General features: G+C 38.7%; 1 protein-coding gene across 1 annotated transcript in view; it reads left to right on the top strand.

The window, feature by feature from the left end:
- The first annotated feature begins 7,080 nt into the window (after positions 1-7,080).
- LOC148668230 (antigen WC1.1-like) overlaps positions 7,081-16,148 on the top strand; it is an 85,211-nt gene continuing 76,143 nt past the window's right edge. The window contains exon 1 of the mRNA XM_088632938.1: positions 7,081-7,138. Coding sequence (XP_088489064.1) covers positions 7,081-7,138 — 58 coding nt within the window. The remainder of the gene's footprint in view (positions 7,139-16,148) is intronic.

Below are 16,148 nucleotides of genomic sequence, written 5' to 3'. Positions count from 1 at the left end.
CTATTTGAAGACCTAGAAAAAGGAACATGGCATTAGTTGAAATAAGCACTGAATGGGTTAAAACCCACGCTCTTTGAATTGCTAAAGCGATGCCTTGAGGAGAATAAATCAACATACTGTATTCACACAGGTCACTCGGCCACGGACAAGAACGATCAGCTACCACCACTATTATTATCATCATTATTATTATTATTCAACCATTTGGGGAACAATACAGTTGAACAATCCCACTGTTCTTATGGCAAGAAAAATAACATGAGACCACTGTAAGAGGACGAGTGTTGTAATTGTTTGAACAATTGATTTCTATTTTTCCCTCTTATGGGCGACCCTGTGGTATTTCTTTTTCTCTTCGTTGTTGTGCACGGGCTAGTTCTGCAGCGATATTTGCCGCAGAAATTTCTGCGCAGCTCCTTATTAAATCTGTTCTCAACTGCAATGGACAGAAGACGACTCCAGTAGATAGCTGTGTAGTTCTGTAGGACCACACACGACACAGTGATAGTGCGGCTCTTAATGGACTGGTACACAGACCACATGAGAGGCAAGCAAAACGCTTTTAAAATTCCAAAGCCTCACCAAGTCAGAGGAACAGCAATGAACTGAAAAGATCTGTTACAGACGTCTATGTCAACCTCTTTAGAACTATAAATGCCATTTGTTTAATTTATCTGTAGATTAACACTCCCAAGTAACAGCACTTTACAGTATATTAATGTTAATTCTGCTGGTGGACATTAGCTGGTGTTTTTTGTAACAATTTGTTTGCTCTGCTGTAAGGAATAATAATAATAACATCACTTTATTAACCCTTTACAATTTATTGCATTAGGAATGATCTTTTTGCATACCCCAGCTTGCTCTCCATGAGACACACAGATAAGGAGAGAGCCTGGGGTCAGAGCACAGGATCTGCCATTGTATGGTGCCCTGGAGCAGTTGGGGTTAAGGGCCTTGCTCAGGAGCCCAGTGGAGTAGGATTCCTCTGCTGGCAGAGGGATTTGAACGAGCAACCTTCCAACCACAGGCGCAGATCCTGAGCCACAGAGCCACTGCTCCACCCCAAGTATGTAAAGTAAAGTATAGTAAAGAATATACAGTATATAAAGCACGCAAACTTAAATGTTCAAAGTTTTCAGGCTCTTTAGCATTTTCCTTCACATATGGAAAAAGTTCGATGTGTTCTTGTCACATTTCTCCAAGTAGATAATCTACACAAGAGCGCATGTAACAGTACAGGACATACAGTGAGGAATTCGTGCAGCTTTCAGCTCAGTGCAGAGTCCAGAGGGAGGAATCGCTCGCTGAACGATTTCTCAGGAAATCTCGGTTGAGATTCAACAGGTGCTTCTTCAACAGCTATGACAAGTTGGAAGACTCATTGAAGTCTGAAGAGATCAGCCTCTGTGACAGAGTGTCCAGTGACACAAACTAACTGTCCTACTGTTCTCTGCTAACGTAGAGGGTGAATGTTTATTTAGGTGAATGTAAGGTTTCTTTCTTGTAAAATATTTTCGAGTGTATTTTTGCTGCTGAAAATTAATCTTGTGTATTTGAATGAATTCTTATATTGTCACCTAATTCTATACATTGTTTCATCAGACTAGAATATTTAGAGGAGCTCAACAGCATTAATTAATTGCATAGTGATATTATTTCTTGCCGTTTAAATACTTCAGTCAAAACTGTAGAGAAGTTGCTCCTGTTTTCACCATTATAAGAACTGTGATACACCAGTATTATTTACTCTCATAAAAGTATTGTAATTGTATTGTTCTGTTCCGTTACAGCCTTGAGTGACACAAATCTTCTCCTTTACTGCACTACACTTCTCCAGAGGCCAGTTCAGCACACAAGGATCCTCAGTCAAACAAACACTGCAATCATTTGATAAATGCCATTTCTCACCCTTTCTCTTAGTGTTGATGCTACTATTGTATGCAAAGGAGGCGACTTGACAATGAAAGGTGTAATCATCTTAAAGAGAGTCTTCATGAAGGTGTGTGTCGGCAAGCTCTCCTCTGGCAATTGACCGGGCTTGTGAAGAAACCAATCTCATTCAACAACCATACAAATTGCACAGCTTAAGGCACATGAAGCACAATTCGTGGGCTAATTGACACAAAACAATGTCACTTCACATTATCCACAAAGCTGTTTTGCTTGTTGACCACCTCTTCCTACATTACAGTGAGCACATACTGTATATTTCAGTATCTTTTATTTACCTTACTATTTTACTGTCCCTTTCACCCATGTGTAGATGTATCCACAGCCAAAACCCTGTGTTTCGCCCTACGTTTGTGCCAGTTTTACAATCAGTGTAGGAGCCTGCCTTACAGAGGTCCAGTGGCACAGTTGGTAAGTGTGTGGTATGCATGTAGCTGTGCACAGTGGAGTTATAATGAGGTTGTGTGTTCAAACCTTCCCTGGAGCATTAAGTCTTTTGAACGTTTTCCACCCATAAAACGTTCATTCGCCGTAGTAGTTTCACTGTGACTTTGCAGGTAAAATATTCTTAATGAGAATAATATTTCATATGCGATAAATAACTGAACTAGAAAATATTGGAGAGAAATGGCTAGTCACACTATTTGCAGCAGGCACTCAGACAGAGAAATGTCCTGTCATTAAAGAAAATTCATGAAGAAGAGGAGTGACATCATTGCAAAGGCGATATTTTCTGATGTCTGTCTTGGTTAATAATAATTTGCGTGGGAATTACTTCTGTCATTATTACTAATACTGATAAAAACAGAGAACTCACAGCTCTCTGGAAGTTGGTCTGGACTCTAGAAAGTGTTTTTATTTGCAAGCGGCTCTGGAACTCAACACCTGTTGATGGGTCACTTCTGTCAGACACACCAGTGGAACCCAAGCCCACCTACACACACATTCACACACACTGACAGATTTACTGTACACCTACACTCTCACACACATTTACACTCACAGACACATCACACATTTATACACACAATAAGACACTCACACACTCACATATATACACTCACAGACTCACAGATACACAAATAGACACTATATACGCACATAGACACCTACATACACTCTTAGGTACAGACATACTATAACTAACACTAAAGCAGATACTGCTAATATTACCACAGTAACACTATCACCAAAACGTACACTATCATTGTTACTAACACTGACAAAAACTACTACTAGACTAATAATACTTATAATAACAGTAATACTCTCATGAAAACTAACATGATGATGATGACGAGTGTTAATACTCTGACACTAACACTATAAGTATCACTAATATTACATAAATACTAGCATTAAAACTAAAACTATCAGTAATGCTATCATCATTAATACTCACATAGACACTACACACACTGACAGACATGCCCACACATACACTTACAAATATAAAACTACACACTGACAGACACCACACACTCACGGACACAAACCATACACACACATTCTCAGGCATGCATTCACAGAAACAAATAGACACTATGCATACTCATAGACACACACTTATAGACACCAAACACTCAGAGACCCCACACGCTCACACACTAACAGACACAACAGGCTCACAGACACACATCCACACACTCACAGACACACACCCACAAAATGACAGACATCACACACTTACAGACACACACCCACACATGCACAGACACCACTTACACATTTAACTACAGATACACAATAACTAACACTAACACAAATACTACTCATGTTACTTACAACAGTAACATCACTAACACTGGCACAAACTATTAATAATAAAAGTAATGCTATCACTAAAACTAACACTACTACTACTGTTAATACTCTAACAGTAGCAAGATAGTTATAATTAATATTAACATGAATATGAACATTAAAACTAAAACAGTATCGCTATTGTCATTAATACTCACATGAACAGTAGCATTAAAACTTCCAGTTGTACTCTCACTAATATTAACATGAATACACTAGTAGTAGTCGCTACCCATGACGTCACATCGCTCTTTGTGACGAAGGCTAGACACCTAGACGCGCACAGTGAGGTGCCGCTATATATATACATAGGAACAAGTAATAGGTTTATTCCATGCTGAAAAAAAAGAAGAAAGAGAACACAACGTTTCGGCCGTGGAGCCTTCTTCAGGTGTGTTGACACACTTGAAGAAGGCTCCACGGCCGAAACGTTGTGTTCTCTTTCTTCTTTTTTTTCAGCATGGAATAAACCTATTACTTGTTCCTTTGCAGCCTACGCATGCTGATGCAGCTACCCACCTGATAGATATACATATATACTTATGGTTTATAAACACTGGAAAAATGCAATTAACTGTTACTACATACATTTATCAACTTGGAATATAATTTTCTAGCTCTAGGATACAGTTACCTAAATAATAATATGAATAATCATTGTTTACTTTCGGATTGAACATTATTAATAATAATAAACGCACTATAGTAATTGATCGATACAGTCTTTATTGACTGTTTTCTAGATATTTAAACAGGGTCAAGAAAAGAATCAGTACTCACCAATCGGTGAAGTTAATCGATGATTCACTTGAATTAATTGGTTGTCGATAGATAAGTGATCAATAACTCTCCTCTGTGGGCTCAGCGCGCCTCCCGCGGTCTCGCTCTCTGATCCCGGCGCTCTGGCTGGTGTCTGTGACGTCACAGCGCTCTTTCTGACAGAGCAGAGCGCGTCTCCGCTGGAGGAGACTCCTGTCCGGAGCCCGGGGGGCTTTTCTTACAGATATAACATCTCCAAAACACACCGGGCTGTGAAGAGAAGCGAATCATAACAGTTGGAGAAGGAGAGCGACAAACCGAGAAATGAAATTCATTTAACCAAAAAAATAGTTTACTTCACAGACTAATGAGTTGTATAGCATACTTCCGTAGAGCAGAAGAGAAAGGGCACAAGTAAGTCCCTGTAATAAGCGCTTTTAAGCGTTTTACACGAATCTCCACAGAATAGAAGCCAGGAGGATCAGACTCCTGATCCTGGAGGTTGAAAAGCATCTCCTGGTTTTATTTCCACTCAAGCTGTCAGTTTGATTATTTATTTAACTGTTTAACTGTTATCAGACTCTCTTTATCTGTATATTTATAAGTCTCTCCGTGAGAGACATGTGGGAGACGCTGAATCCCAGGGCTGGTGTGGAATCACACACAGACAGGTCTTCTATGTGATCTGAGTCTCACTGCTCAAAGGTACAGACTGGTCAACTAGTCACTATTGTAGACAAGACCATCAGTCTGCTGCTGCTGCTGCTAATCATATTACATTTATAAGAGAAGCAATACTGCTGTTCATTAAATCAGTAAAAATAATAATAGATAATCACATATTGCTCAATTTTCAGTAAAACACTTCTGACAGAGGGATGGAGGCTGACTTACAGTAAAGACAATGAATCAGGGCAGTAATACTGAAGGGCTGGAGGTCCTGGAAAGGGTTAATAGAAGCTTCTTGCTCCTGACCTGGAACAGAGCCCACAGCTGCCAGATCTGTGACCCCTGAGCCCAGTTCACAGAGAGGAGAACCAGGAGCTCTGCTGCTCTGTCTCTAAGAGGCTGTGAGGAACGAGAAAAGGGGGAGATGTGACCCGAGTCCAGGCTGTTCTGTCTGATATTGTTCATGTAGCAGCACTGATTGTCTGAATGTCCTCTGGTTCTGGATTGTCAGGATAAAAAAAAGGATGGAGATGAGCTTCTGTCTGCTCAGGAGGTAGGAATTTGTGTAAAGTACTGAGGGTCCCAGAGCTCTGTGTGTGAGTCTGAGCTGTGAATCTGACTGAGAGGAGATAAAGATTTTTTTTTATTCTGCCTCTGAGAAGTCTTTTCCTTTGCCAAGCAATGTAACATCCCCTTCAGATACTCTGCACAGGCTGTCAGAGTGAGAGAAGAGGAGAGAGAGATGGACAGATAAGAGCACACACAGCAAGAGAGACAGAAAGGGGGAGAGAGAGGAGAAGGAGCAGGAAGACAGTGCAGGTGTTCAACCACACTGTGACCACAGGAGACAGGAGGCTTTTCTCAGCTGCTGAGGAGCTCAGGGCTCATGGCCACTCAGCCTCAGAGGCTCTGGCAGCAGTCAGGTCTGAGAGCTTCTCCTCATACTGACACTGGGCTCTGAGAGTCATCCTCCATTCTGGTACTACTGCTACCACACAGAGAGACACTGGGGTCACAACTGGAGGGGCTGGAACATCTGTTTGGATTGTAGCTGCACAGAGACAGACTCAGGGTCTGAGGGAGTCAAATGGAAGAGCTGCTGTCCAACAGGCTCAGTACATAAGGGACAATCACTGCTGGGCTTTTCTTTCTTTTTCATTTAAATTATTGATCACAGTCACAGGACAGCCAGTTTTTATTCAGTCCATCTTGCCTCCGTATTCCTGTGCTGGCCTGAGTGACCTCACTGCCACCTTGAGCACAGGTTCTACTCACACTGACCTTGAAAAGGACCAGAAGACATTACTGTCTCGAGACACAACAACTCTGTGAGTCACTGCAGGATACCAGTCACTGGACACTGCCTGACACAGACAGCAAAGCACAGAGGACCACATTCTGGACACCAGTCACTAGACACTTCCTGATACAGACAGCAGGAATTACAGGACCATATATGCATAATTAATTATCTTGATACTGATTTAAAAATATAATACTTGTCTACAATTTTTTCTTAGTTTAATATCTGATCTCTTCCTGCCCCTGTAGCACCTGCAGCCCTGCTGTCTGTATCTGTATCTGTGTTTCCTCCAGTGAGACACAGAGCTGCTCCTGTCTCTCCTCTCCTCCGCGCTGCTGGGAGTGTCTTCAGGGAGAGGAAACAGTGATGTGTCTCTGATATATATGGAGAAGACTGAAAGGGCCCTGTGTGATTGGCCATCCCGCCTGTGTGAGAGGTTCCTGCTGTCAGTCTGAAAAGGCAGTGCTGTGTGTGATTGGCGGGGCGGGGGGCTGTGTTGTTACTGGGGGTCTGGGGTGCGGAGCAGCAGCTCAGTTGCCCTGTGGGCTCAGGGGTGAAGACAGGGGTCTCAGCTGCGCTCTGTCCTGATGACAATGGAGAGCTGCCTGTCCATCTTCTCTCTCGCTGTCCTGGTGCTGCACAGCTCAGCCAGTAAGTGACCAGACAGACAGACAGACAACTGGAATTAAATTAATTAGATTTTTGATGGAAATGGAGCAATAAGTGGGTTGAACAATTTTTGAATTTTTATTACCATTCAGCTTTGTGGGTATTCATCAAAAATATTATAACTGTATTTTATCTTGGTCTTCAAGTAAGGAAATATAATTAGCTGTGTCTAAATATAATTAGTTGCTTTTAATTTTTATTGGATTTTATTAAAACATTCTTAAGATATCTTAACATTATATAGTAATAATGTTATAGATGGATAGAGCAGAAGCTGGCCATTATCACCCTCTATTGATAATTTGTGAAAACATGGAGTGTATAAAATCTTTAAAAAGTTATTTAACTTACTCGTTACTGTAATAATAAACTTTATATATAAGTGATAATTTGAGTGATATGCTGTGACATGTGAAAAAGTCTTCATTTACTCGAAAACAAAAAAAGTGTGAGCAATAAAACATGTTTCTAGAATAATATCATATTATACAGGATGATTCAGAAATACCCTGGGTTGTTTATTGTTTTATTGTGTTCAATTCTGACTCCTCAGTATTGTATTATTACAGACTGGTGCATTAATAGATATACAGTAAATGTGTTATTACCACCTAAAGTCTTTATGCTAGAGAATTATGACTGGAGTTTTAATGCTGCCATTATATCTTTGGTGTATTCAGACAGTCCAGGTTTCTATCGGTAAGCTGTGTGATATTCAGTTGCTGTGAAAACAAGTAGTACCTCTAGGTGTTATAAGAATATGTGTTCCAATATGATAGGAAGTTATGAATGTGAATTCTTCATTTTAAAGACATACAATTACATTTTGAAAATGTATTTTCAGTCATAGGACAATTACCTCTTGTATTTTTATAGTGTGAAAATAAAATGTGTATACTGTATGTATTTGTATTTGTATACCTTGTTCATAAATACCAGGCTTGCTTGTTTTCACATTGAAAAGCACAGGCTGATAAAAGTTACATTCATTATTGGTTTATAAGCTATAAAATGAAAAATATTAACAAAATTGTGGAAATTCTTAGTATTGTAGGTGTATTATTATTAACTGGGGTCTCATCAGAAACTGAGGTGTAACATTAATAACATGAACAACTACAAGACATTGTGGCATTACAGGAAGAATTAAAAAATGGTAGTTGTGTTTTGTGTTTATACAGGATTTGCTATTATTTAACAGCTAAATAATTTAATTTGTGTTTTTAGGTTAGCTATCTAATGACAGATTTTTTTTGTAAATTGTGAAGTTTTAATAAGAATGCTTTAATGTTTTTGACTACATTCGGAATCTGAAATTATTATCAAATGCAATTATATAAGTATAAGTAATACAAATTAAATATTTAATTACATGTTATCATACAAATTAAATATTTAAAAATTAATTCGTAATCACAGGACTCAAGTTTAGATTTTTGAGCAGTTGCTCAGGACAACATCACAATAAATGTATCTGTGCCTATATGTTAAACCTGTTGAATTCATTTAAATTCAACTGTATTGTCATTAAACTTACATAGGTGCATAGTATAATGAAAAGTGTTTCTCATTAGTCACTCAGGTGCATTATATAAATAGGACAGAAGATAAGACAATAGACAGTAACACAATAGCAAAAACAGTAACATGTAATAACATAACATAAATAACATGTAATCAAGTAATCAAAACTGTGCAAAATTCCGCAAACAGAGAAAATATAACAGGACAAAAACAGTGCAAGGTAATTCTTGGAAAAGTGCAAAAATAGTATGGTTAAAAATAGTATGGTTAATTAATAAATATTAAATATTATTACGACCGGTACAGTTTTACTGGGCTGTCTGGTATTTTTAAAAAATGTCTGATGATCATGTGTTAAGTTTAGATGTTGGCAGGTAAAGGCTAGAAAATCTTTGTCAACAATTCACATACAGACAATGGGAATATACACCTCACACACATTTCAGCACAACATGTGAAGTACCTGTCAGCCTCTGACCACTGTTGTGACCACAGGTCCCAGTAACACAGAAACACTGGTCCCAGGACTTGGAAGCCACAGAGTTAGTACAGTGTCCAGTACAGTGACCACAGTCTCCTGGAACCCAGGACCAGCCATCTGAGGTTCTACAGTCATTACAGCCACTGCCCGCCGTAGTGACCACAGCATGCAGAAGCGCTTTTCTGTTTAATTTAAAACTCAGCTTTATGGATATTCCTTAAAATTATAATTGATTTTATTCTGGTGCTATAAATAAGGAAAAATAATAAACAATTTGCAGTATTAACAAGAATTTCACCTCTACAATTAATCATAATATTAATTCAGCTTATATGTTTTTTAAATTATTTTCTATTAATGCTGTATTAATAGTTTTATATGCAGTTATACACTATTACACACAACACAGACTTAAAATGTTTTTTAAGTACTAACATATAATTATTATAACTATTAATATTGTAGATATTTAGCAACCTTATCACAAATGTTGTACAACTTGACAATCCCTTATCTATTACCACAATAATAAAATACAAAATTTTGGTTGTAATTTGGGTCATGTGCTAGGACTTGTGGAAATTTTCCCATTTGCAAACATAAAGGAATACAAATGTTTTAACAATAATACAACATCTTCAAAATATTTACCAGGGGTTGTTTATATCATTGTGCTCAATTCTGCCCTCTCTAACAGGTATAATAACAGACTAGTGTATTTACAGAGATCAGTGTGTTTTTAAACACTGTTGTATTGATCAGACTGATATTTTATTTTACACACTGATGAATTAATATGTTTTATTAAAGTAATGAACTGATGTGTTATTAAACAGTGGAGTATTTTTAGACTATTATTGAGACTCCAGTATTATTACTATTGACACATTTTGTATTTACTGTATTATTAAAGCAACATTAATAATAATAACATTATAACATTATGGAAATGTTATTTAAAAATAGAGTATTTTGAGAGAAGGTGACAATTTTAGTGCAAAGAACTATTACAGACAGGTGATCAGAGATAAAAGTATATTTAAGGCACGTTTCCGATTAACAAATAATATTAGTAACTATTGCAGGTGAATGTGCTAATACAAATAAGAGTACTGAAGGTAAATGTATTAAAATATTTTTGATCCATGGTTATTTTTGAGAATGATTACAGTAGTTTTAGATACTATGGTAATTATATTACAGAAGGATCTAACATTGTAACACGATTGAGGACAAGACATATAGTTGTGTTTATTTGTTATAACAGTCAAGTTCAGGTGGTAGGTATTTGTATTGCAGTGTGTTGTAGTTTGCTGACCTGAATCCATACTGGATGCTTTTAGACAACAGTGTCCAGTTTCAGTATCAACACAGGAGTCCTGAGGCAAATCTTGTAGTTTTTTCAACTTTAAACAAAAGTTTGGGATCTGTTCAGAAGTTTTATTTGAGAAATGGGTCTATTATGTTGGAAGACATATGTATTTGACCTGGAAGTCCTTCATTTTAAAGAGATAAAGGTTTAATTCTTGTTCCATGTTTATTCTGCATTTGACTGATATTTCACAGCTAAATGAATTGTTGTTTGTAAGTCTTAGAGAACTAATGATAGGACTCATATAGAATATATTATTAAATGCAACTATAAATCAATCTGTGAATTATGGATTAAGATCTTGAGATGTAAAAGCTAAAATACATTGTTCACATACAGTATATATCATGTTATCATAGAAAAAATCATATATGAATAAAAAGTAGTATTACAATGAATTGAAGGATAGATAGATAATACTTTATTAATCCTGTAGGGAAATTGATGTGTTACAGCAGTCCAGCCCAAGACAAGCAAAAACAGACATCAGAATAGTTATAAAACAAAAGACAACAAAATAAAAAAAATAAATGAATAAAAAATAAATACATAGGTGTGTGCAAAATGTGATGACCATAGTCACTGTAAAAACAATAAAATATGTGCAAAATGTGCATAGGTTTATACAGACTGATTGTCCAAAAAGTACAATGGAGTAAACATGCTGTCCATAGAGGAGCAAATGAAGGGCTAACAGTCCTAGCCTAGGGCAGCGGTATACATCCTGACAGCCGCCAGGAGGAAAGACCTGCGGAAACGTTCCCTTGAACACCGTAGCTGGAGCAGTCTGTTGCTAAATGTGCTCCGCTGCCTAGTAACAGTCCCATGAAGTGGCTGAGAGGTGCTGTTCATGATGGCTGTGAGCTTGGTCAGCATTCTCTTCTCAGCCACCACCTCCATGGGGTCAAGGCTCATCCCCAACACAGAGCCAGACTTCTTGATAAGTTTATTGAGCCTATTTGCATCTTTTATCATGATGCTGCTGCCCCAGCACACAACAGCGTAGAAGATGGCCGCCGCCACCACTGATTCATAAAAAATGTGTATCAGTGTTCCACACACACCAAAGGACCTGAGTCTCCTAAGAAAATAGAGTTGGCTCTGACCTTTCTTGTACAGGGCGTCAGTGTTACCAGACCACCCCAGCTTATCATCCAGGTGTACCCCTAAGTACTTGTAGGAATGTACAATGTCCTCACCCTGGATTGAAACAGGGTTCAGCGGAGTCTTATTCCTTCGAAAGTCCAAGATAATTTTTTGGTCTTTCTGGTGTTAAGCTGCAGATGGTTATGATGACACCACACCACAAAGTTGGTAATCAAGCTCCTATATTCCTCCTCCCTCCCCTCTCTAATACACCCCACAATTGCAGAGTCATCTGAAAACTTCTACAGATGACATGCCTCAGAGTTGTACCTGAAGTCAGAGGTGTAAAAGGTGAACAGGAATGGAGCTAGGACAGTCCCCTGTGGAACCCCAGTACTGCTAACAACCTGTTCAGACACACAGCTCTGTAGCCATACATACTGTGGCCTACAGGTCAGATAGTCTATAATCCAGGACACCAGGGGAGTGTCAATCTGCGCCGCCTTTAGCTTATCTCTCAGTAAAGGTGGATGGATGGTGTTAAAGGCACTGGAGAAATCAAAGAACATACTGTAACTCTCACAATGCTCCCCAATCTTCTCCAGGTGAGAGTTAGCTCACCTAGTTAGTATTACTGCAATTGACAAATTTTATTTTTATTTTTACTTAATTATTAGAGATGGAAATGTTATTAAAGACTAGAGTATTTTGAGAGAAGGGGACATTTTTATTGCAAAGAACTATTACAGCCAGGTGATCAGAGAAAAGGCATGTTTGAGGACTGTTTCTGATTAAAAAATAATATTAGAAACTGGGGCCCTATTGCAGGTGAATGTTAATACAAATGGGAGTATTGAAGATAAATGTGTTGTTAAAATATTTTTGATCCTGGGTTATTTTTTAGAATGGTTACAGGTGTTTTAGTAGATTTACTATGGTAATTTTATTGCAGAAGGATCTTAAATTGTAACATGATTGAGGACAAGACATATAGTTGTGTTTATTTGTTATAAATATTATACAGTCAAGTAGTTATTTAAACAACTGTTTTAAGATTTATGAACTCTGTGACCATTATTCTTCCTGTGAAACACAGCGGAGATTTTTCTCTAAGCTGTGTGAGACTCAGTTGCTGTGAAAAGATTGAATTTTTATTAGAGAAATTGTTCTGTTATATCAGAAGAAATGTGTATATGACATGGAGAATATTACTGGAAGTCTTTCATTTATAAAGAGATAAAGGTTTAATTCTTAACCGCTTTCTTAAGAAAATGCAGAATATAACATTAATAAACATTAATCACTATAAACAAGAATTTAACAGGAACTGAACATTTTGTATAAACATATGTTTATTCTGCATTTGACTGATATTTCAGAGGTAATTGAATTGTTGTTTGTAAGTCTTATATAACTAATGATAGGGATCATTTTTCTTACATCATGGAATTAAAAAAAAATATTAATAAAAACAACCTGTGCACTGTGCTTTTAGAATATATTATTAAGTGCAACTATAATTCAATCTGTGAATTATGTACTAAGATCTTGAGAGGTAAAAGCTAAAACACATTGTTCACATATTTATCATGTAAGCATAGCAAAAAAATATATGAATAAAACGTAGTATTTAAATGAATTGTAGCATATAGTGTGTAATGGAAAAAAATATTTCACACTCCAAACTGAAGGTGATTGAAAATTTAATAAAAAAGAACAAATCTAGTTACTGTAAATGTGCCCTGGACAGTAAGTATACACACTTCACGTACAGTCTGGGCTGGGACTGACTCAACAGCAACATTCCCTCGAGCACTCACCCTGTCATTCAGACTGGTTCAGGACGTCTTTCAATTAAACCTTCAGTCTTTCATTCAGGCTCCCAGTCACACTAATCACCTCTTTATTTGAAACTGTTCAGAACACCAAATCTCCATCAATAGAGCTAAACCTTGTGAACCTAGCGATCGCATTCCTCTCATAGTCAAGTTTATCACTCGGTTATTTTAATTTCTCACTACTCCTGCTCTTCGATCCTGAAATATTTTCTCTGTTTTAATTCTTTCCTTTTCCTCGCTGACTCTCCAGCCTTTCTTTTCTTTATTTCAGCTGGGAGACGGGTGTCCCTCTTTATTGTTTCTTTCTGCTCACCTTTTTCATTCAGCCCAGCAGCCTGCATTCGATCTGATATTCCCTGATCATTCAACCTCTGAAAGAGCTCAAAGTCCATCGCCTGGGTTTCAATTATATCTCCAGCTGCAGATTTTCCAACTTTCTGCAGCATTACACTTCACATATTTCAGCAAAAGTTGTGAAGCATCAATCTATTAAGAAAATAAGATTCTGTTTTGGATTTTATAACTTATTTTCAAAGTAGACTGTTGAAAAGACTTATTAGTGTTTAAATCTCTTACTTGATACAGACATGCGGTCAGTGCCCACTGCTAAGTACATGTGGGGCCTGAGACCCAGATACACCAGATACACCAAACCTGGTTTCAGTCATTCAGCCTTCTGACACCACAGCCACTGTCCACTGTACTGACCACAGCTTCCAGAAACATAGGAGCACAGTCATTACAGCCACTGTCCACTATACTGACCACAGCTCCTAGAAACATAGGAACACAGTCATTACAGCCACTGACCACTGTACTGACCACAACTTCTAGAAACACAGGAACACACTCATTACAGCCACTGACCACTCTACTGACCACAGCTTCCTGAAACACAGGAAGACCATCATTACAGCCAACTGACCACTTCCAGAAACACAGGAGCACAATCATTACAGCCACTGTACTGACCACAGCTTCCAGAAACACAGGAATGCAGTCATTACAGCCACTGTCCAGTTTACTGACCACAGCTCCTAGAAACACAGGAACACACTCATTACAGCCACTGTCCACTGTCCTGACCACAGCTTCCAGAAACACAGGAACACACTCATTACAGGCACTGTCCACTGTACTGACCACAACTCCCAGAAACACAGGAACACACTCATTACAGGCACTGTCCACTGTACTGACCACAGCTTCCAGAAACACAGGAGCACAGTCATTACAGCCACTGTCCACTCTACTGACCACAGCTTCCAGAAACACAGGAATGCAGTCATTACAGCCACTGTCCATTGTACTGACCACAGCTTCCAGAAACACAGAACGCCGTCATTACAGCCACTGTCCATTGTACTGACCACAGCTTCCAGAAACCCAGGAACATCGTCATTACAACCACTGTTCACTGTACTAAACACAGCTTCTAGAAACACAGGAAGACCATCATTACAGCCACTGACCACTATACAGACCACATTTTCTAGAAACACAGGAACACAGTCATTACAACCACTGTCCACTCTACTGACCACAGCTTCTAGAAACTGAGGAACACCGTCATTACAGCCACTGTCCACTGTACTAACCACAGCTTTTAGAAACACATGAGCACAGTCTTTACATCCACTGTCCACTGTAGTAACCACAGCAGAACAGCCCTCTACAGTCACACAGTGATATGGACAGAGAGATATATAACAGGATCTGGGCACAGGTGTGTGGAGGGAGAGGTAAGATGGCTGCTGGTGGACTTTCTGTCACTCCACTGTCTCTTGTTCGCCATGGGAGAGACTAGCAATCCAATCAAACAGGTAAAACAAAATACAAATTCCAGATGTGCTTCTAAAATGTCTTAGTATAAAAATATCCTGTAGACGTGGTGATAGGGATTGTTTCTCTCTCTCTGCAGGCAGTGCTGATGTGAGGCTGGTGAATGGTGCCAGTCCCTGTGAGGGGACAGTGGAGGTGTATCATGGTGGAGAGTGGGGGACAGTTTATGACAGTCTCTGGGATCTGGAAGATGCTGCAGTGGTGTGCAGACAGCTGGGCTGTGGATCTGCTGTTTCAGCACCAGGAGGAGCTTACTTCGGACCAGGGTCTGGATCAGTCTTGCTGAGTGAGGTTTCCTGCAGCGGATCAGAGTCTGCACTGAGGGACTGTGGAAAAGATGAAGTGAAGCAGTATAGCGTTCCTCATGCCTATGATGCTGGAGTGAGGTGTTCAGGTAAGAGACACAGACTCTCTCCAGTCTCCAGCTTGAGGAGAATTAAAACTCCTCTATTTATCTAGAGTCCATCATCACGATCCATCTGTCCATCCTCCCATTCTTATTGCTCCTGTCCTGCTGAGAGCTGTGACAGCACTCCTCCCTGTCACTGTGTGTCTTTTCTCCTTCTGGATTGTATTTCCTGCAGTGTGTAGAAAACATATTGAAAACTGTCTGAAACCCCCAACCCCACTTGTATGATTCCTGTTAGGTTTTACAATTGACCAATAAAGAGGCCAAAGGACAGAGTTTGATCATAAGGCTATAAATCTACAAATAAATTTACAGTATGTGACCGATAGATCAGTATAAACAAATTTATTCTTGGTCTTGATTTGAAAACTCCAGTTTGTCCTCCTTGTAATTCATCAGGATCATTTTCACTTACAGTTCTGCTGTGTCTCTCTTACTTC

Source organism: Lepisosteus platostomus, chromosome 5 (assembly GCF_059453375.1).
Source record: "Lepisosteus platostomus isolate fLepPlt1 chromosome 5, fLepPlt1.hap1, whole genome shotgun sequence".
In the NCBI taxonomy this organism is placed as follows: domain Eukaryota; kingdom Metazoa; phylum Chordata; class Actinopteri; order Semionotiformes; family Lepisosteidae; genus Lepisosteus; species Lepisosteus platostomus.
The sequence above is the reverse complement of the archived record's forward strand: the minus strand, read 5'-3'. Positions and strand labels throughout refer to the sequence as shown.